Source organism: Pristis pectinata, chromosome 1, assembly GCF_009764475.1.
Source record: "Pristis pectinata isolate sPriPec2 chromosome 1, sPriPec2.1.pri, whole genome shotgun sequence".
NCBI classification, from domain to species: Eukaryota; Metazoa; Chordata; class Chondrichthyes; order Rhinopristiformes; family Pristidae; genus Pristis; species Pristis pectinata.
The window spans coordinates 80,274,746-80,297,166 of record NC_067405.1 but is presented as its reverse complement, the minus strand read 5'-3'; the positions used below and the strand labels follow the sequence as shown (position 1 = coordinate 80,297,166).

The 22,421-nt window shown below is 44.9% G+C and overlaps 1 protein-coding gene across 2 annotated transcripts in view; it reads right to left on the bottom strand.

The window, feature by feature from the left end:
• The window catches only part of lss (lanosterol synthase (2,3-oxidosqualene-lanosterol cyclase)), an 85,762-nt gene that overhangs the window by 5,871 nt on the left and 57,470 nt on the right, over window positions 1-22,421 (bottom strand). For both annotated transcript variants that reach the window (XM_052027275.1, XM_052027284.1), the window contains exons 17-21: window positions 9,017-9,122; window positions 8,838-8,903; window positions 2,646-2,726; window positions 1,642-1,812; window positions 623-701 (exon numbers count right to left, since the gene is read on the bottom strand). In XM_052027275.1, the coding sequence (XP_051883235.1) occupies window positions 623-701; window positions 1,642-1,812; window positions 2,646-2,726; window positions 8,838-8,903; window positions 9,017-9,122 (503 nt within the window). The remainder of the gene's footprint in view (window positions 1-622; window positions 702-1,641; window positions 1,813-2,645; window positions 2,727-8,837; window positions 8,904-9,016; window positions 9,123-22,421) is intronic.

Sequence of the window (22,421 nt, the reverse complement as noted above, 5' to 3'; positions counted from 1 at the left end):
CAAGAAAGGCAGCATAGAAAAGCTTAGCAATTGCAGACCTGAGAGCCTAACATCAGTAGTATGGAAGATATTGGAAAAATAACTGAGGGATCAGATTAACGAGAACTAGGAAAGGCAGGGACTAATCGGATATAGCCAGTATAGCTTTGCTAAAGGAAGATCCTGTCTGACCAAGCTGACTGAATTTTTTGTGGAGGTAACAGAATTTGTTAATGACAGCAGAGCAGTTGATGTAGTTCACATGGAGTTCAGTAAGGCCTCCGATAAGGTCCTACATGGGAGACTATTCCAAAAGCTTAGGGTGCATTTGGAACAAGTACATGGATAGGAAAGGTTTAGAGGGATTCAAGCCAAGCGCGGACAAATGGGACTAGCTTAAGTGGGCACTGATAAGTTGGGCCTGTTTCCGCACTGTATAACTCTACGACATGATGATATCTGAGAAAAATCCGATGCACCTCTGAAAATAAGAAATCCCTAAAAAAGACAGGCCAACTAACCTCTGGTAAAGGTTTATTTGCTTGTTTAAGTGAAGATATCAATGTCAGAGATGTGAAACACAGAGTTAAATGGCAGGTGATTGGACATATACTGGAAATTATGCCATGTGAAAGTATCTCACCTGAGGCCAATCGCCATTTGGCAACTGCTTTTCCATCAGCAGCTTAATCCCTCGTTCTATTGCTCGTGTGCCAGGGTACCTGGGCAGAATTGCAGAGGGAAAACAAGCAGGGGTTGGTGGGGAGAGAGTAAAACAAAGGTAATATGGTTATCTCCAAGGCAGAAAGATGTAGCACGCATGCACGCAATCAGAGACTGCATCAGCAGCATTCGAAGGGCAGTCTGCACAGTACTGGTACCAGCAACGCAATCTGGAGTCACTGCATGTGCTACAGAAAAAATTCTTGACGCACTAACTAAAATATAGCTAATGATGACCACAGGTAACAAATACAAAAGATCTGGTTATTTAATGAGATGCTTATTTTAAATGTGCATATCATTTGAATTTGAATTCAAGTGGTAAGAGCCTTTGGGCAAAGATTGTGTAATCCCACTGGTCAGCAGTGCTGTCACCCAGCAGTACTTCAAAACAACTGGCCATGACAAACCACTGTGCAGTGTCCGAAAGTTGGTCACAGTGATCAGTGACATATGAATGGAGACACAAGAGACTGGAATCTGGAGAAACACAAAAAGTGCTGGAGGAACTCAGCAGGTCAGGCAGCATCTGTGGAGGGAAATGGACAGTCAATGTTTCAGGTCGAAACCCTTCATCTGAACTGGAAAGAAAGAGGGGAGATAGCTGGTATAAAAGGGTGGAGGGGAGGCGTGGAGCAAGCAATGGCAGGTGTTTGGTGGATCCACATGAAGGGGCAGATGAGGGGGCAGGCAGGCAGGGGGGAGAGTGGGAGTGATGACAGAAGCTGGGAGGTGGAAGTGACAAAGGGCTGAAGATGACGAAGCTGTTTTAAACGTGTTTTATTTCAAGCCGCAACTTCTGATAGATCAAATTTAGACGGGTGTTCCGCAATTTAGAGTAACTCATACTTACGATTAAGGAGACATTGCTCAGAATGTTTGACATTTCGATAAAATAAAACATTTAAAAAAAACTGTGACAACAGACACCTGCCTCACCTGGCAGCCATTAGACCTAATACAGCCCAACAGGTGTTGTGGACCTGAGACCTTGCACTCTGCACATACTTCCTCTGCTCGCATGATTCAAAATCTTCACCCCAGCCTCCATCCTCCATCTGCTTGGACAGTAGGAACTCACAGGCTCGGGTCACGGCTTTGCAGGCAGCCCTTGGTCAGAAAGAAAATGCAAAGTAAGGAATGCTGTTTAGAACTGGAAGTGGGGTCATTAGGGATAGGACCCCTGACAATAGGAATCAACGTGCTAAAATCTCAGACGCAAGATAATCACAGCACAATGCCTTGTTAATAAAGCTGCTTTGCTGGAGATGCGGAAGAAAGAATGCTAGAACTTGATTACAGTTGTGACTCATCACCAAATGTCTCTCTCTCTCTCCACGAGTGTGGCCAAGATTCAGGCAATAAATGCTCTGTAGTTTCTCTTGGGGCTACAGGGCTCGGTTTTGGAAGAACACTACTCTGGGATGCCAGAGGGTTCACTTCATGTAAATATTTCCTTTAGTGAGAACTTCCCAATTCAGTGATCGTGTTAGTATTAGGGATCGCTGTCTGAACACTTTTCTACCATTGCTGCAGAGTACTTTTGCAGGATTTCGGCAACACAGCAGCCTGTTCCCCACCCTCGACTTGGTCTAATACAATTTTTATGTTGCCATGAAATTTAATCTAAAAACATGAATGATACCAGGAGTTAGTTATGAGACTGTGTTGGGATTCAGCATAGGAAACTTGCCAGTGCATTCCCCCGAGTCAAGAACTGCCCTGTTCTTGTAAAGCATAAGTGTAAACCTAATCTAGCCGCATTGCAAATTAGAATCTTTCTGCAAGATTTATCACTCAGAGACGATTTATATGGATTTTTTTTTAAATAGGAGTAAGAACAACATATAATCACACATTTGTCTTTGACTTTATGGTTATACTTCCCTATAACACTGTACAAATCAGGATGACTCAGATTCAAATAGGAAAAGCCAGCTCACCCTTTCTGGTATGTGTACCCCATGCAGGCAAAAGCCTCCAGGGCAAACCATGTCCCATAAGTGAAACACACTCCCCAGCTCCTGTGGAAAGAAAGGCAGGTTTTACTTCTGCAGCATCTGAGAAATGTCAGGACAGCCTGAAAGGACAGCCAGCTTTGCACTTCTGGAGGCCTAATCAGTGCAGAAAACTCTACTCCCAATATGTACACAGCAAGGCCCCCTCGAGCAGCAATGAAATGAACAAGCAGATTCAGAAAGTGAACCTGCTTGGAAAATGAAAGTTTGCAAAGACACCAGATGAACTATCCTCAAATTCCCATGGTCTCACAGTAATCTCACTTAATGTCTCATCTGAAACATGTCATCTCCAACAGTACAATACTGCCTATTGCTGCACCGCAGGGTCAGACTTGGGACAGGATGCACCCACTGCTTTGGTGCTTACAGTGCTGTTTTGATAGGTGTTATGTGCACATACCTGCGATAATATTTTCTCTGAAAAAATAATATAGTCATAAGATTTGCCACAGTGCAAGCCAGATTATATCCATTCTGGACAGTACATGGCACACAGGAATACCTCATTGCATTTATAATATTCATTTTTCATCAGCAAGACATTACTTCCTTTTCAACCGGCCTGAGGATTTTATCATTGGTCCCACCCTGCAGCATGCAATGGCAGGAGGCTGTCACTGCCGGATTTCCACACAGTTCTGTGACAGCTGCACCAAGCATCAGTCTGCCCATCTGCACACCCCGGAATGTGTCAGGCTGCAACAATCAACCATGCAGACAATAAGCAGGGGGCGTCTATTTGTTCCCTCCTGCCTGCTCCACCAATGAGGTTATGTCCGAAATTTTTTTTTACCTCAGCTTCACTTTCTGGCACTAATTTCCTTCACATCCAAAAATCTATCAACCTGTGTCTTGAAATTACCCAGTGACTGAGCCTCCTCTTGATTGAAGAATTACAAAAAGTTACTACCCTCTGGGTGAAAACAATTCCCCTGTCATAAAATACAGGGGCTCCCTGGGTCCCTGTCTTACAAAAATCCATCTTTACGCAAATTCTCCCATGCATTTTTAAACAAACTAATAATAAAAAGAGTGTGTTACCAAAATACTATCAGCACATCTCCTGCTCCACCAGGGGAGCCAACACCCTTTACCACTGCTGTACAACAATCAAAGATGCCTTCCGAGCCACCCCTCGTCCTCACTTTGGGAAATCAGACCACCAGGCTGTGCTCCTTCTCCCTGCATACAAGCAGAAACTGAAACGGAAGGATCCGGTACGGAGAGCAGTGCAGTGCTGGTCTGAGGAAGCAGATGAGCTCCTACGTGATTGCTTTGAGACAGTGGACTGGTCCATGTTCAAAGACTCAGCTGCCAGCCTTGATGAGTATGCCACCACCATCACAGACTTTATCAGCAAGAGTGTTGAGGACTGTGTACCAAAGAAGACAATACGGGTGTTCCCAAACCGGAAACCATGGATGAACCTGGAGATCCACTCCCTACTGAAGGAGAGGACTGCTGCACACAAATCTGGTGATCCTGATCTGTACAAGAAATCGAGGTATGACCTTCGAAAAGCTATCAGGGATGCCAAGAGGCAATACCGACTCAAAATAGAGTCCCTGACAAGCCGCCAGTTATGGCAGGGCTTACATGCCATAACAGGCTACAAGATGAAGTCGGGCTGCATAGCTAACAACAGCGCATCCCTTCCTGATGAACAATGCATTCTATGTGCATTTTGAACAAAAGGGAAGTGGATTGTCACCATCCACCCTGACAGCCACCAACGCAGCTGAACCTGTGATCACAGTGGAGGATGTAAGATCAGTCTTCCAGAGAGTGAACACGAGGAAAGCACCTGACCCAGATGGTGTCCCAGGCCGCGTGCTCAGATCTTGCACTGATCAGCTGGCAGAAGTATTTGCGGACATCTTCAACCTCTCCCTGCTTCAATCTCAGGTTCCCTCCTGTTTTAAGAAGGCCACTATCATCCCGGTACCAAAGAAAAGCAAGGTAACATGCCTCAATGACTACTGACCAGTGGCTCTGACATCCACCATCATGAAGTGCAGTCGTGAGTGTATAGGGAGTAGAGTAGAGGGCTGAGGACGCAGCCTTGTGGGGCACCAGTGTTGAGAATAATCGTGCCGGAGGTATTGCTGCCTATCCTCACTGATTGCGGTCTCTTTGTTAGAAAGTCAAGGATCCACTTACAGAGGGAGGTGTTGAGTCCTAGGTCTTGGAGTTTGGTGACAAGCTTACTTGGAATTATTGTATTGAAGGCAGAGCTGTAGTCAATAAGCAATAGTCTAACGTATGTGTCTTTATTGTCCAGATGCTCCAGAGCTGAGTGTAGGGCCAGGGAGATGGCATCCGCTGTAGACCTGTTTCGCTGATAGGCGAATTGCAATGGATCCAGGTTGTCTGGGAGGCTGGAGTTGATGCGTGCTGTGACCAACCTTTCCCTCAATGTCAACAAAACAAAAGAGCTGGTCATTGACTTCAGGAAAGGGGGCGGTGTACACCATTGATGTAGACAGGTGCATGTAAGGTTGTTGTCATGACACCATTCCACTAAGCTCTCAACCTCCTTCCTGTATTTCGATTCATCGCTGTTTGAGATATGGCCTGCAACGGTGGTATCATCTGCAAACTTGTAGATGGAGTTAGAGCAGAATCTGGCCACACAGTCATGAGTGTATAGGGAGTAGAGTAGAGGGCTGAGGACACAGCCTTGTGGGGCACCAGTGTTGAGAATAATCATGCCAGAGCCCATCTGTTCAGGGAACCATCCAACAGGATCCACCATTTCCTTACATCAGGCCTCCAGGATGTTCCAAGCTGACCACTGCCTGGCTGTCTTGTGGTCAAAGGTTTCCAGTGCACGACCTTTTCTTCGCGGTCCAACCTCGAGGCTAGTATTCGACATCTCTGCAGACAGGGTCCTGACCTGAAATGTTGACCATCTGCTTTTCTCCACGGATGCTGCCCAGCCTGCTGAGTTCCTCCAGCATCTTGTTGTTACTATATTCCTTTTTCAGGCAAGGGGACCAGAACAATGCACAGTATTCCAGATGTGGCCTTCCCAACACCCTGTATAACTGTAACAAAATCTCCTTATTCTTAAGCCCCAACACTTTCACAATAAAGGCCAACCTGACTTTTTCCTTCTTCACTCCTTGTTGGACCCACCTGCTGACTTTTGGTGAATCATGCACTAGAACATTGAGAACCCTCTGAATTTCACTCATTTGTGTTCTTGCTCCATATGGATAATAATCTGCTTTTTGGTTCCTCCTTCTTAAGTGTATGATCACACCACCACATCGAACTCCATTTGGTAGGTTTTCACCCAGTCACTCCATCTGTCTATATCCCATTACAGAATCATGATGTCTTCACCACAACAAGCCCTTCTCCAGGACATTGATGTAAATAACAAACAGCTGAGGGCTAACAACTGATCCCTCGGGTATGCCACTACTTCTGTCCCTCCAGCCTGAAAAGGACCCATTTATTCCAACTCTTTCTGTTCTACGTGGCAGTCAGTTGACCAGTGAGTCTTGTGTCAGTAGTAAGAAAGCTATTGGAGAGGATTCTTCTGGATAGGACTTATGAACATTTGGAGGGCTTAATTAGGGACAGTCAATATGGCTTTGGGTGGCGCAAATCATGTCTTACTACCGATTGAGTTTATTGAGGAGGTAATGAAGGTGATTGATGAGGGTAGAGCCGTGGATGCTGTCTACATGAATTTTAGTGAGGCATTTGACAAGGTCTCACACAGAAGGCTCATCCATAAGATGCAGATGCATGGGATCCATGGTGACTTGGCCATTTGGATTTGGAATTGGCTTGCCCATAGAAGACAGAGGGTAGCAGTCGATGGGACTTATTTTGTCTGGACGTCCCTGACTAGTGGTGTTCCACAGGGATCCATACTGGGTCCTCATCTGGAGTATTGCATTGAATTCTGGTTGCTCCATTGTAGGAAGGATGTGGAGGCTTTGGAGAGGGTGCAGATGAGGTTTGCCAGGATGCTGTCTGGATTAGAGGACATGTGTTATAAGGAGAGGTTGGACAAACTTGAGTTGATTTCTCTGGAGCAACGGAGGCTGAGGGGTGGTGATCTGATAGAAGTTTATAAGATCATGAGGGGCATAGAGTAGAGAGCCGGTATCTTTTTCCCAGGGTCGAAATGTCTAATACTGAAGGGCATGCACTTAAAGTGAGAGGGGGTCAGTTCAAAGGAGATGAGTGGGGTAAGTTTTTCTTTTACACAGAGAGTGGTGGGTGCCTGGAATGTGCTGCCAGGGGTGGTAGTGGAGGCAGATATGATAGAGGTGTTTAAAAGGCTGTTATGCCTTGAATACACATTCTCTACATGAATATGCAGAGAATGGAGGGATATGAACATTGTGTAGAAGGAACTAGTTTAGTAGGTTTTTAATTATTACTTTAATTAGTTTGGCACAAAATCATGGACTGAAGGGCTTGTTGCTGTGCTGTATTGTTCTAAGTTCCATTTCCAATGTGCCCGTGATACTGTTGCAAGTAAGTTTTTCATTGCACCTGTGCATACATGTGCTGCAGGCACAGTAGTGTAGCGGCTAGCACAACACTATTACAGCACCAGTGGCCCGGGTTCAATTCCCACTGCTGTCTGCAAGGAGTTCGTACGTTCTCCCTGTGTCTGTGTGGGTTTCCTCTGGGTGCTCCGGTTTCCTCCCACATTCCAAAGACGTACGGGTTAGAAAGTTGTGGGCATGCTATGTTGGCGCCGGAAGTGTAGTGACACTTGCCGGCTGCCCCCAGAGCACTGTACGCAAAAGATGTATTTCACTGTGTTTCGATGTACTGTACCTGTGACTAATAAAGAAATCTTAATCTTGTGCATATGACAATAAACTCTACTTTGACTTCAAACATGCCCTTGATACTTCCCCATTTATGCTCTTCCCTGTCGAGGGTCACATTTTGAGATCTATAAGGCTACTACTACCCGTCTTCTTCCCCTGCTATTCATGATTTCAACCAAACCAATTCTACATCACTATCCAATGCCTGTATTTCATGACTCAGCACCACTTGATGAACAATGCTACAACACCTGCTTTCCCTTTGGTACGAGCTGGGACACTGAACACCCAGTCCTGGTCACCTTGCAACCCCATCTCCATAACAGCTATTATATTCTACTAATATGTTGCTTTCTTTGCTATCCAGATGAAGGGTCTGTCAATTCTTGTGTCCATTTCCCTCCACAGATGCTGCCTGACCCACTGAGTTCCTCCAGCATCTTGCATGTTGCCTTAGGAAAGAAATTGGCCTAGAAGAATTATAAAGTAATTTTCCAAAATTATACTGGGATTTACAAAATTAAACTGGGGAATGGATTAAAACACTTAGCTTGTATTTCCTAGAATGTACAATTATGAGGGATGTTCTAATCAAGGTTTAAAGTTTTGAAAGGATTTTTATTGGAGAGATACATAGAACTAAAATTGGGTTTTTCAGGATCTGAAATCAGTCTGCACTTCTTTTGTTACGTCAAGCGTGCTTGAAATCTCTCAGTGTCTGATCAACTGAAGGTAGAGGTGAAGGGACTTCCACTGAGTAAAAATGTCAAATGTAGCTGAAATACACACCACCCGGAAGACCAAACTGGTGAGAGAAGGCCAAATGGCCTTCTGATCTGATGCTATTGTGGCTGATTTTTATTTTCAATTGCAACAAGTTTGGCTTTGAGTAAAATTCCTAACTGGCTTTGCCACGTTGTGAGTTCTCAGCCTGGAAATATTTAAGCGCCACACTCTAATAAAAATGTTTCTGTAATTGCCTCCCACTGCCATCAGGGTCTCGATTCGACCGGAAAAGCTCTAATTCTACTTCGGACTATATTTCCCTCCATTTGCACTAATGTCGTTGTGTGTATTTTTGTTTAATGTATAACTTATGTCAATTTAAGTTTATGTAATCTATGTTGTCATGTTTGTGATGTACTGTGTTGCTGCTGCAAAAAGCTAATTTTCATGGCATTTATGCCCTGGGTATGTATGCCCACGACAATAAACTTGAAAAGAAATTTTGAAGTTTCATTTCACTGCCAACTTCACGTTGTTGGTATCAACATTCGCTCAGGATCTTTCACACACAGCCAACACTTACCCTTCCCATGATCCATCTGAGTTCTGCATCCTCCGACAGTACGCAAGACCCTTTTCCAGTGTATCTCTGGAAGGATAAGATTAATTCATTACAGACACAAAGTCAGTCTCATTTCTGCTATTTGTGATGCTGCCCAAATTGAGGGTGATCTTGTGGTTACTAGTGTCTAAAACACTCACTGGATCTCACTTGTTCGGTGGTGTGGAAATTTCTCTTGGAAATGCTTTAGCGCCTGCATTACTGCAGATGTGCATTCAACATAAGTGTAATCGATCATTATATCACCTGCAGAGAGGAAAAGAAACACATTGAATAATGGCGACAGTCAGCTGTGGGCAGCAATAGCCAATGATTAGGTCAGGTGGGACATTAAAACAAAAATATTACATAGTCCAAAGGTAACCCAAATAATGGGATAGATGCCATTAAGCTAGAAAGAGTGCAGAGGAGATTTACGAGGATGTTGTTAGGACTCAAGGGACTGAGTTATGGACAGAGGTTGAGCAGGTTGGGATATTGTTCACTGGAGCCTTTGAAAATGAGTGGTGATCTTATAGAGGTGTTTCAAACCGTGAGGGGCATAGATAGGGTGCACCATCTTTTTCCCCAGGGTTGGGGAATCAAGAACTAGAGGGCATAGGTTTAAGAGGGGGGAGATTTAATAGGAACCTGAGGGGCAACTTTTTTCACCCAGAGAGCAGTCCATATATGGAATGAGCTGCCAGAGGAAGTGGTTGGAACGTTTAAAAAGGTACATGGACAGGTATGTGAATAGGAGAAATTTAGAGGGATATGGGCCAAACAGGACGAGCTTAGATGGGAATTTTGGTCAGCTTGGACCAGTTGGGCCAAAAGGCCTGTTTCTGTGCTATATGACATGAATTCATGACTTCAAAATACAAATTGAGCAAGTAGGACAACAAATTATTACTAGAAATTAATTCAAAAATATATCTTAACTTGTTACAGGAGAAAGGCGTGATATTCAACAAAGTGTTGCCAGGAAATTGAAAAGTTTGAACCCCACCACTAGGCTTGATGAGAACCCCAACATAGTGGGGAAATCAACTGCCAAGAACGGACAGCAGCATCAGGACTTGGCATTGCACTTGGTCACACCCGAGTGGAGAGATGGTAAAGCTCATGGCATGGCCTCCTCTACATCGGGAAATCAAACACAGGCACCTCTACCGTGGAACACCTCCATTCCCTCTGCAGGGTGACCCTGAGCACCTCGCTGCCTCTCATTTTCACCTTCTGGCCTTCTACACTGTTCCAATGAAACTCAAGGGAGCTCTGATGAACAGCAGTTTGTCTTTTGAGCACTTTATGACCCCATGTCCAACAATTTTAGATCATAACTACTGCTTCTGTTTTATGAGGCAGTAGATGCAGATAACTGTGCAGCTGCCACTTACAAATCCTTACAACCCAATTTTCTTTCCTTGCTTATGTCACTACCAGTCACCTTGCGCCGTAACTTTTGTTGTTTAATCACTCTACTTGTCCACTCTTTCAGAAACCTTCCAGAACAAAAGAAATAGGAGCAGAATGTTGATCTTGTTGATGAAATAATAAAACAGGGTAGACTACTAAATCCAATATGTTCCACTGCCCATCGGGCATCCAGTCCTGGATGAAAAGTGTCCTTTAAATAAACATGTAAAACTGCAGCTATTAACTGTTAGAGGTTTAAAGATCAAAGTACATCTGGAAATTTGACAAAAGGTACAGCTGTTTCTGCATCACTTCACACACATTTAAAAATAAACACACAGCTGGAATGTAGCAGATGTGGAAAGACATGGCTGGAAGAAAGTAGATTTCCCAAGTTCACTGTTTAACCGCAACTTAAGGAATGGCAAAATACTGAGCAATAGATCAGCCAGACAATCTCCCAAGAGTCAGGCCATCTCCTACACTCGTTGTAAAATACGGCATAAAACATCAAGTCGAATGGATTTACACTGAAGACATCAAAAGCTTCATTATGATGAGAGAGCTGATGGAAAAAGACTTCCACTTAACATCCTGGACATCAAGAGATGCAAAATGAGTTTACTGCTGAGAAGTATTCTTCATTAAGATAAGATTTCTTTATTAGTCACATGTACATCGAAACACACAGTGGAATGCACCTTTTGTGTAGAGTGTTCTGGGCGGCAGCCCGCAAGTGTTGCCACGCTTCCGTCGCCAATGTAGCATGCCCACAACTTCCTAACCCATACACCTTTGGAATGTGGGAGGAAACCGGAGCACCCGGAGGAAACCCACACAGACACGGGGGGAATGTACAAACTCCTTACAGACAGTGGCCGGATTTGAACCCAGGTCGCTGGCGCTGTAAAGCATTACACTAACCACTACACTACCGTGCCTGCCTACTAGGGTATCCAATAGAATCATACAGCATAGAAAGAGTCCACTGTATCCATGCTGACCATCTAGAACTCATCGATACTAATCCCACTTAGCAGCATTTGGTCCGTAGCCTTCTGTGCCTTGGAGATTTAAGTGCTAGTCTTGATACACCTTCAATATTGAGAACGTTTCAGTCTCTCTCAGGCCACGCATTCTACATTCCACCCATCCACTGGGTGAAAACATTCTTCCCGAGGTCTCTTCTAAACCACCCCCGGTCCCTTATCTTAAACCTAGGTTTAGTTCTCTCTGCTATGAGGAAAAGTTTCTTACTATCTACCCTATCTGTGACCCTCTATGTTGTATACCTCTGTCAGCACTCCACTCAGCCTCCTCTGCTCCAACGAAAGAAAAGCAGCTCATCCTGTCTCTCCACATAACTGAGGCACTCCAACCCAAGCAACACCCTGGAGAAATTTTCACCATCCTCTCCAGTGCCATCATTTCCTTCCTATAATGCGGCAGCCAGACTTGTACAGTTTTCCAGATGTGGCCTAACCAAAGTTGTATCGTAACCTCCCTGCTGCAATGTTCTATGCCCCTGCTATTGAAGGCAAGTATCCCATCTGCCTTTTACACCACCTTATCTACCTGTGTTGCAATCTTCAGGGATCCTTGGACTCGTACACCCAGGTCCTTCTGTTTCTCAGTATTCCCTAGGACGCCTCCATTTACTGCGTATGTGGTATCTGTAATATTTCTGTCAAAGCTCAAGAGAGGGAGAGAGGGAAAAAAATAGGTCTGTATCCCTCTATTCCTTTCCTATCCAAGTACCTGACCCAACACCTTTTAAATGTTATTGTATGTGCCTCCACCACCTCCTCTGGCAGCTCGTTCCACTTCCTCACCACCACTCTGTGTGAAACACTTACCCCTCAGATCTCCTTTAAATGCCCCCCTCACTTTAAACCCACACCCTTTATTAACTAGTTTGACCTGCTTTCACACACAAGCCCAAAGATGGCTGACAATTAATTGAGAGTACAGAAATGCAACACTTCATCACCAACTCCACCTCAGGCCCTGATTGATTTATAATCAGCCCTTTGCCTCTTCTACTGATCACCTCTCAGCTTATTACATCTTCTCCCCTTCCCCTACCTTCCCCTCTCACCTGGACTCACCTATCCCCTGCCCGTATGTACTCATCCCCCTCCCCCCACCTTTTTCTGGCTTCTGCCCTCTTCCTTTCCAGTCCTGATGAACGGTCTCGGCCCAAAACGTCCACTGTTTGTTTCCCTCCAATGGATGCTGCCTGACCCGCTGAGTTCCTCCAGCACTTTTTGTGTATTGCTCCAGATTAGAGCATCTGCAGAATTTTTTGTCTCTTGTAATTGTGCCATCAGGTTTGACACTGCACTGAACTTCCTCTGTATTCCGAGGTCCCGCGACCAACTCAGCAACACATTTCTGCACCTCGCAGAGCTCATCTGCTGCAGAACCTCGCACCACATTGCCTCAGGACCCAACGCCAATGTTTGTGTTTTACCCTGAACTCACCGAAAACTCTTGACACCAAACCCCAGGTAGCCACAGCCCAGGGGGACTGGGCTATACCCACTCCAGTTACACCTTGACTTTAAAGTTTCCTCTGGTTTCAAATCCCCCTATTGCTGCAACTTCCTCTGCCCTTTGATCCCTGCATGCCCTGATCCTGACTTAGTGACCCTCCCAATTCTCCCCTGCTCCTAGTAGTCACTATACTATTGTGTTGCAAATAGTGTGTTTGATAACTCTCCTTGTGAAGCACCTTGGAACATTTTACTATAAAATGCTGTAAAATTTCTATTTGTTCCTGATACCCTGTGGAGGGCTGTTCAGACCCTGGAGGCACAATTATAACATCAGAAGTAAGCCACCCAGGAACATATTTCTTCACACAGATGGTAAAAATCTTCAGCAAACTCTTGGCTCAGGTTAACTGAAAATCATAGTCACACAGCACGGAAACAGGCCCTTCAGCCCAACTGGTCCATGCCGACCAAGGTTCCCATCTTAGCAAGTCCCATCTGCCCATGTTTGGCCATACCCCTTCAAACCTTTCCTATCCCTTTACCTGCCCGAGTACCTTTTAAATGTTGTTAATGTACCTGCCTCAACCACTTCCTCTGGCAGCTTGTTCCATTTACTCAACACCCTCTGGGTGAAAAAGTTGGCCCTCAGCCCGACATAGTAGTGGGGATGTTACTGGAGAGAATTCTGAGGGACAGGATCTACCAGCATTTGGATAGTCAGAGTCTGATTAGGAGGAATCAGCATGGCTTTGTGCGTGGGAAGCTGTGAGTGACGAAACTTTTAGAGTATTTTTGAAGAGGTAACCATAAAAGTAGATGAAGGTAGGGAAGTGGATGTTGTCTATTTGGCCTTTGACAAAGTCCCTCATGGTAGGCTGGTCTGAAAGGTTGGGTCCCATGGAATCCAGGGAGAGCTAGTGGGTGGATTCAAAATTGGCTCGGATGTAGGAAGCAGAGGGTGGTGGTTGAAGGTTGTTTCTCAGAATGGAGGCTGGTGACTAGTGTGCTGCAGGGATCGGAGTTGGGACCCTTGTTATTCCTTATTTATATAAATGTGAATGCACAAGGCTTGATCAGCAAGTTTTTGGATGACATGAAATTAGGAGGTGTTGTTGATAGTGAAGAAGGTTATCATAGATTACAGGAGGATCTTGATCAGTTAGGGAAGTGGGCCGAGAGTGGCAAATGGATTTCAATACAGATAAATGTGAGGTGATTTTGGAAAGTCAAACCAGAGTAGGACTTACATAATGAATGGTAGGGCACTAGGGAGAGTAATGGAACAGAGGGACCTAGGAGTACAAGTGTGTAGTTCGTTGAAAGCGGTGTCACAGGTAGATAAGGCAGTGAAAAAGGCATTTAGCACACTGGCCTTCGTCAGTCAGGGCACTGAGTATAGGAGTTGGGACGTTATGTTGCAGTTGTACAAGTCGTTGGTGAGGCCGCACTTGGAGTACTTTGTAGTTTTGCTTACCCTGTTATAGGAAAGAGTACAGAAAAGATTTACGAGGATGTTGCCAGGACTAGAGGGCCTGAGTTATAGAGGGAGGTTGGCCAGGCTAGGTCCTTATTCCTTGGAATGTAGGAGAATAAGCGATGACCTTATAGAGGCTTATAAATCATGAGAGGTATAGATAAGGTGGATGGTAGCAGTCTTTTCCCCAGGGTGGGGGAGTTAGGGGAGTACAAAACTAAGGGGCATAGATTTAGGGTGAGAGGGGAAAGATTTAAAAGGGACCTGAGGGGCAACTTGTCCACGCAGAGGGTGGTGCGTATATAGAACGATCTGCCAGAGGAAGTGGTTGAGGCAGGTATCATTTGAGAAGCACTTAGATAGGTAAATGCAGGAACAGGGCTTAGAGGGATATGGGCCAAACGCAGGAAATTGGACTAGATGGGTGGGCACCATGGCCGGCATGGTTGGGCTGAAGGGCCTGTATCCGTGCCGTATGACTCAGGCTCCTATTAAATCTCTCCCTTCCAAAATCTCTCCCCTCCTTCTTAAGCCTATGCCCTCTAGTTCTTGATTGTCCAACCCTGGGAAAAACGCTGTGGGCTTTGACCCTACCTATGCCCCTAATGATTTTATACAACTCTACTAGATCACCCCTCATCCTTCTATGCTCCAATGAATAAAGTCCCAACCTGCTCAATCTCTCTCCATAACTCAATCAAATGTCCTAAAACTGAAATTGAGAATACTTTGATAGTGAAAGTTAAGTGAAATGGAACCCCGGTGGCCAAATTGAAGTACAGATCAGCCAGGATTGAAACTGAACAACAAACAAAAATCTGCACAATCTCAGCTCATCCATGTAGGGTGGAGTTGGTCTGGAGTTTCCTGAGAACACACTAGCACTCCAAGAATAACAAGGGAGCAGAATCCAAAACGGAGATGTGCAAATTAATACACAGAAAGGGAATATACAGTAACTGGGAGAATACTGAGTGAACATAGAATATTACAGCACAGTACAGGTCCTTCGGCCCACAATGTTGTGCCGACATTTTATCCTGCTCCAAGATCTATCTAACCCTTCCCTCCCACATAGCCCCCCATTTCTTTATCATTCATGTGTCTATCTGAGAGTCTCTTAAATGTCCCTAATGTATCTGCCCCCACAACCTCTTCCGGCAGTGTGTTCCACGCACCCACCACTCTCTGTGTAAAAAAAACTTACTTCTAACATCCCCCTTATACCTTCCTCCAATCACTTTAAAATTATGTCCCCTCGTGTTAGCCATTTTCGTCCTGGGAAAAAGTCTCTGACTGTCCACTCAATCTATGCCTCTTATCATCTTGTACACCTCTATCAAGTCACCTCTCATCCTCCTTCTCTCCAAAGAGAAAAGCCCTCGCTCGCTCAACCTATCCTCATAAGACATGCTCTACAATCCAGGCAGCATCCTGATAAATCTCCTCTGCACCCTCTCTAAAGCTTCCACATCCTTCCTATAAATGAGGCGACCAGAACTGAACACAAGTGTGGTGTAACCAGAGTTTTATAGTGGCGTGGAAGAACAGGGGGAAATCGCAGATTGTACACCTGCAACTCATTCAAGGTAACAGATCAATAAGGTGATTAAAAAGGCACATGGGATGCTCTCCATTATTAGCAGAGGCAATGTAAAGCACGAACAGGGAGGTAATGCCAGAACCACACACAACACTTATTAGAGCACAGCTTAAGCGCTTGTACAGTTCAAAACCATACAGCATGACCATGGGTCCTTCATTCCACTGAGTCTGTGCTGAGCAGTTCTTTTACACCCAAAAAGACCAAAATAGTCTTTTTCACAGGGAAGGGGAACAAGAAACTAGGGGGCATAGGTTTAAGGTGAGAGATGAAAGATTATAAGGGACCTGAAGGGCAACTTCTTCATGCAGAGGATGGTGGGTATGTGGAATGTGCTGCCAAAATAGAAGGTTGAGGCAGGTATAATAATAACATTTAAAAGACTTTTGGATAAGTACATGGGTTGATGGGGTGGTAAAGGCACCTCATGGTATGCTTGCCTTTATTAATCAAGGAACTGAGTTCAAGAGTCAGGAAGTTATGTTGCAGCTTTATTAAACTCTGGTCGCCCTGTTATAGGAAGGATGTGGAGGCTTTGGAGAGGGTGCAGAAGAGGTTTACCAGGATGCTGCCTGGATTAGAGGGCATGTGCTATGAGGAGAGGTTGGACGAACTTGGGTTGTTTTCTCTGAAGCGGTGGAGGCTGAGGGGAGACCTGATAGACGTTTATAAGATTATGAAAGGTAGATAACTCCCCAGATTTGAAATGTCTAATATTCGAGGTCATGAATTTAAGGTGAGAGGGGATAAGTTCAAAGGAGATGTACGTTTTTTTTTTACAGTGGTGGGTGCTTGGAATGCATTGCCAGGGGTGGTGGTGGAGGCAAATACGACTGAGGTGATTAAGAGGCTCTTGAGATAGGCACATGAATGTGCAGAGAATGGAGGGATATGGACATTGTGTAGGCAGAAGGGATTCATTTAGTTAGGCGTTTAACTCCTAGTTTAATTAGTTTGGCACAACATTGTGGGCTGAAGGGTCTGTTCTGTGTTTTACATGGATAAGAGGGGTTTAGGGGGATATGGGTCAAACATAGGCAAATGAGACCAGCTCCATGGACACCATGGTTGGCAAGGACAAGTTGGGCTGAAGGGCCCGCTTCCATGTTGTATTACTCTATGACCAACACGCACCTACCTGCAGCGATCCAATTCAATTCCCCCACATCCCCATGAACTGACTCCAGGTTCTACCACACACCTCCACATTTGGGGCAACTTGCTGTGGCCAGTTAAGCTAACAATCCATGTGCCTTTGGAACATTGGAGGAAACAAAAGCACCTGGTGGAAACTCACATAGTCACGAGGAGAACATGCCAACTTCACACAGACAGCACCAGAGCACTCTACGAGTTGTACCACTGTGCTGGCCAACATATTAAGGAAAGATGTGATTGCACTGGAGAGGGTGCAAAGGAAATATCAGAAGCTGCTGCCAGGACTGGAATATTGTAGCTTTGCCTAAGAGCAAGCTGCTGGAGGAACTCACGCGGGTCAAAGAACATCTGTGGAGGTCAAGGGGTGGTTGATGTTTTGCGTCAAAATCCCAATCCAGTCCTGATGCAGAATCTCGACCTGAAACGTTGACCTCTGACATTGAACACTGCCTCCACAGATGCTGCCTGACCCATTGAGTTCCTCTCACAGTTTGTTTCTTGTTCCCAATTCCAGCATCTGCCGTCTCCAGTAGCTCGGAGCAAGAATGGGCAAGCTGGAGTTGTTCTCTCTGAAACAGAGGCTGAGAAGAGATATAATTGAGGTGTATACAATTATAAAAGGACTACTCAGAATACATAGCATTTCCCTTAGCAGGGCGGTCAAAAGCAGGTGGCAGAGATTTAAAGCATTTGGTGATTAGAGGAGAGATGAGGAGATACTACACTCAGCTCTGGAGCATCTGGGCACTAAAGACACCTGAGTAGTCCTTTTATAATTGTATACACCTCAATTATATCTATTGTTTATTCACTACAGCTTCACCTTCAATACTGTAACTCCAAGCAAACTCATCACCAAACTCTGAGACCTGGGACTCAACACCTCCCTCTGTAACTGGATCCTTGACTTTCTGACCAACAGACTGCAATCAGCGAGGATAGGCAGCAACACCTCCAGCTCGATTATTCTCAACACTGGTGCCCCACAAGGCTGGGTCCTCAGCCCTCTACTCTACTCCCTATATGCTCATGACTGCGTGGCCAGATTCTGCTTTAACTCCATCTATAAGTTTGCAGATGATATCACCATTGTAAGCCGTATCTCAAATAATGATGAGTCAGAGTACAGGAAGGAGATAGAGAGCTTAGTGACACGGTGTCAAGACAACAACCTTTCCCTCAATGTCAGCAAAACAAAATAGTTGGGTCATTGACTTCAGGAAAGCTTCAAGTTCCTAGGAGTGAACTTCACTAATAGCTTGTCCTGGTCCAACCATGTAAACACCATGGCCAAGAAAGTTCACCAGCGCCTCTGCTTCCTCAGGAGGCTAAATAAATTTGGCATATCCCCTTTGACACTCACCAACTTTTATTGATGCACCATAGAAAGCATCCTATCTGGTATGGTAACTGCTCTACCCGGGACTGCAAGAAACTGCAGAGTGTTGTGGACACAGCCCAGGCGCATCACAGAAACCAGCCTCCCCTCCATGGATTCTGTCTATACCTCTCGCTGCCTTGATGAAGCAGCCAGCATTAGCAAAGACCCCACCCACCCAGGTCATTCTCTCTTCTCCCATCAGGCAGAAGATACAGGAGCCTGAGGGCACATACCACCAGGCTCAAGGGCAGTTTCTATCCCACAGGGATAAGACTATTGAACGGTTCCCTTATACGATGAGATGGACTCTGACCTCATGATCTACCTTGTTGTGACCTTGCAGCTTATTGTCTCCCTGCACTGCACTTCCCTGTAGCTGTGACACCTTACTCTGTATTCTGTTATTGTTTTTACCTCAATGAATTGGTCTGTACGAACGGTATGCAAGACAAGTTCTTCACTGTACTTCGGTACAAATGACAATAGTGAACCAATACCAATATTCTTTACCTACCCAGTGGTGAGGTCTGGAAGTTGTGGTCTGCAAGGGTGGTGGAGGCAGAAACCCAAGCCACATTTAACTAGTACTTGAGTGTGAAAAAGCTGTGACCTGAAGGGTTGCAGGTACAGTACAGGAAGGGGGATTAGGACTGGAGCTCATTATTGACTGGCACAACACAATGGATTGAATAACCTCCTTCCATGCTTAAAAACTCTCCATCATTCCCTGACAACTGCTAAATACTAACAACAAAGTTGGCAAAACCTGCAGTAATTTTATAATGGAAGGGAGGAATCCTCTCTCTCTCTCTGGCTGACAGGTCATCTGCAATAAACACAAATCTTCCCTTCTGCAAATTATGCAATATTTGGAAGACTTACAGCCCTTCCAGTAAGGGTATAAATAAAAACTAGTTGGAAGTCATCATTGGAATCGCTTGATTATCAGTTTACTCCAACAAACCTGTTTGGGCAGTAACTGTGTACGATTAAACTGTTGTATTGCCAGAACAAAGGTTCATATTTTCAATAAATTTCATATTAGATTGATTCTATTCTGATTAGGCACGGTGGTGTAGTGGTTAGTGTAACGATATTACAGCGTCAGTTCCAGCTGCTGCCTGCAAGGAGTTTGTACGTTCTCCCTGTGTCTGCGTGGGTTTCTTCCGGGTGCTCCGGTTTCCTCCCACATTCCAAAGACGCACGTGTTAGGAAGTTGTGGGCATGCTATATTGGCGCCAGAAACGTGGTGACACTTGCGGGCTGCCCCCAGAACACTCTACGCAAAAGATGCATTTCACTGTATGTTTCGATGTACGTGTGACTAATAAAGAAATCTTATCTTCAAATCCGTTAATAACTCCACCCAAAATACAAGAGGAGCATAAACATGCTCTGCAGTCCAGCTAAAGGAAGTTTCTGACACCAGAAGCACCAAATGAAGGACAACTGCCACAGAGAACAAAGTCAAAGATCCTGGAAAGACTGAAGAATATGTTTGAATCTGGGCTGGGATGAGGAGATTTCTGGTAATACAGGAAAAGGCAGGAAGACTTATCTATCCAAGTGGAAATTAGAACAGTGAGAGGTTAGGACCACAAAGTGCTTGTTTTTTTTCCCCTATCATTTCAGATATAGGCGATGGAGTTGGGACAGGTGAAGATTAGGAATATCAGCTCAAGGTCAGAAAGGAGGATCTTGATGTGTCTTAGATCACATAGTTGTGGAATTATATGGCAATGAGTGGGCCTTTCTGCCACCGAGTACATGCTGACCATCAAGAACCTACTTACACTGAACAGCTTTTATCTCCCACATAACCACCAACTCCCCACAGATTCTGCCACTCACTTACACACCAGGAGCAATTTAAAATGACCGATCAATCTGCCAACCCACATGGCTTATGGAATAAACTTTCATGGGTGCTGTTCAGTCAAGGAAGCACTGCAGGGGTTTACATGGAACAGTACAGCACAGGACAGGCTATTCAACCCACCATGTTGTGCCGATCTTGATGTCAATTTATACTAAGTGTCCTCCTCCTGTTTATCATCCATATCCCTCCATTCCCTTCATATTCGTGTCTCTTTCTGAAAAAAAACTCTTCAACTCCACCAAACTGACTCCTTGGTAACCCATTCCAGGCACCTACCACCCTGCGTAAAAAACTTGTCCCTTACGTCGCCTTTAAACTTCCCCCCCTCTAACCTGTTAGATATCTGTTTGACATTTCTACCTTGGGGAAAAAGGAAAAGATTCTTACCATTTACCCTATCCCTCTCATGATTTTAAAAACCTCTACCAGGTCTCCCCTCTAGGGACAACAACTCAAGTTTGTCCAGCCTATCCCTATAGCTCATACTCTCCAATCCAGGCAGCATCCTGGTAAACCTCTTCTGCATTCTCTCCAAAGCCTCCACATCCATTCTATAATGGGGCGACCAGAACTGCACACATTACTCCAAGTGTAGTCTGACTAAAGTTTTATATCACTGCAGCATGACTTCCTTACCCTTATACTCAACACCCCTACCAATGAGGGCAAGCATTAATATGCCTTACCACCTTATCCACTTGTGTAGCCACTTTCAGTGAACTATGGACCTGGACCCCAAGATCCCTCTGTAACTCAATGCTATTAAGGGGCCTACCATTAACTGTATACTTTCTCCTTTCATTTGACCTCCCAAAGTGCAATACCTCACACTTGCCTGGAATAAACTCCATCTGCCACTTCTCTGCCCATATCAATAACTGATCTATATTCCACTTTACTCTTTGATAGTCCTTTACACTGTCCACAACTCCACCACAACTCTATGTTCTATGTTGTTCTAATTAGGCCATTCAGCCCATTAAGTCTGCTCCTCCACTCAATCATAGCTGATTTTTTTTCTCAACTCCATTCTCTCACCTTCTCTCCGTAACCCTTAACCCCTTTACCAATCAAAAACCTCAGTCTCCACCTTAAATACACCCAATAACCTGGCCTCCACAGCCCTCTGTGGCAACTAAATCTACAGATACACCACCGTCTGGCTGAAGAAATTCCTCCTCATCTCAGTTTTAAAGGGACATCCCTTTATTCTGAGGTAGTGCCCTCGGATCCTAAACTCTCCAACTAATGGAAACATCCTCTCCACGTCCACTCTATCCAGGCCTTTCTGTATCCAGTAGGTTTCAATGAGATTCCCCCCTCATCCTTCTGAACTCCATTGAGTACAGGACCAGAGACATCAAATGCTCCTCATACATTAAGCTTTTCATTCCTGGGATCATTGTGAACCTCCTCTGGACCCTATCCAGGGCCAGCACATCCTTCCAAAATTTAGGGACAAATCTTAAGGACATGGCTGCCATCAAGGGGGCTGGATTGAGATAATGGACCTGAGCAGAACAAGGGCTGCTTTCTAGAGTAAGGAAACAGGACGTTTCACTTTCCTCAGAGTCTGAATTGGCTGGGTAACAGGAGCCAGGAGGAGGTAGATCTGATTCTTAGCAGCCATTCAAGTATGCATCAGGCATAATTTTTCAAAACTATACAATAACAGCAGACAGGTGGCAAAACCAGAAATAAAAACAAGGAATCCAGGCCATTCTTGTACAATAAGCTGGACTCTTGACCTCGCAATCTACTCATCGCCTTGCACCTTATTGTCTGCCTGCACTGCACTTTCTCTGTAACTATTCTGCATTCTGTTATTGCTTTTCCCTTGTACTACCTCAATGTACTGATGTCATAGAGTCATGCAGCACGGAAACAGGCCCTTTGGCCCAACTGGTCCATGCCGACCAAGATGCCTCATTCCAAGCTTGTGATGAAATGATCTGTATGGATGGCGTGCAAAACAAAGCTTTTCATTGTACCTCGGTACATTTGACAATAATAAGCAAATTTATCAATTCATTTACCATCCTTTGGCTTGCGGGAAGACACTTGAGAGTTTGGAGAGGAAGTTTTGAAAGGGATCGTTGGATTGATCAGGCAGTTTTTCTTTAATTTCTCTCCCAGAGTACAGAAGGGAAGGGA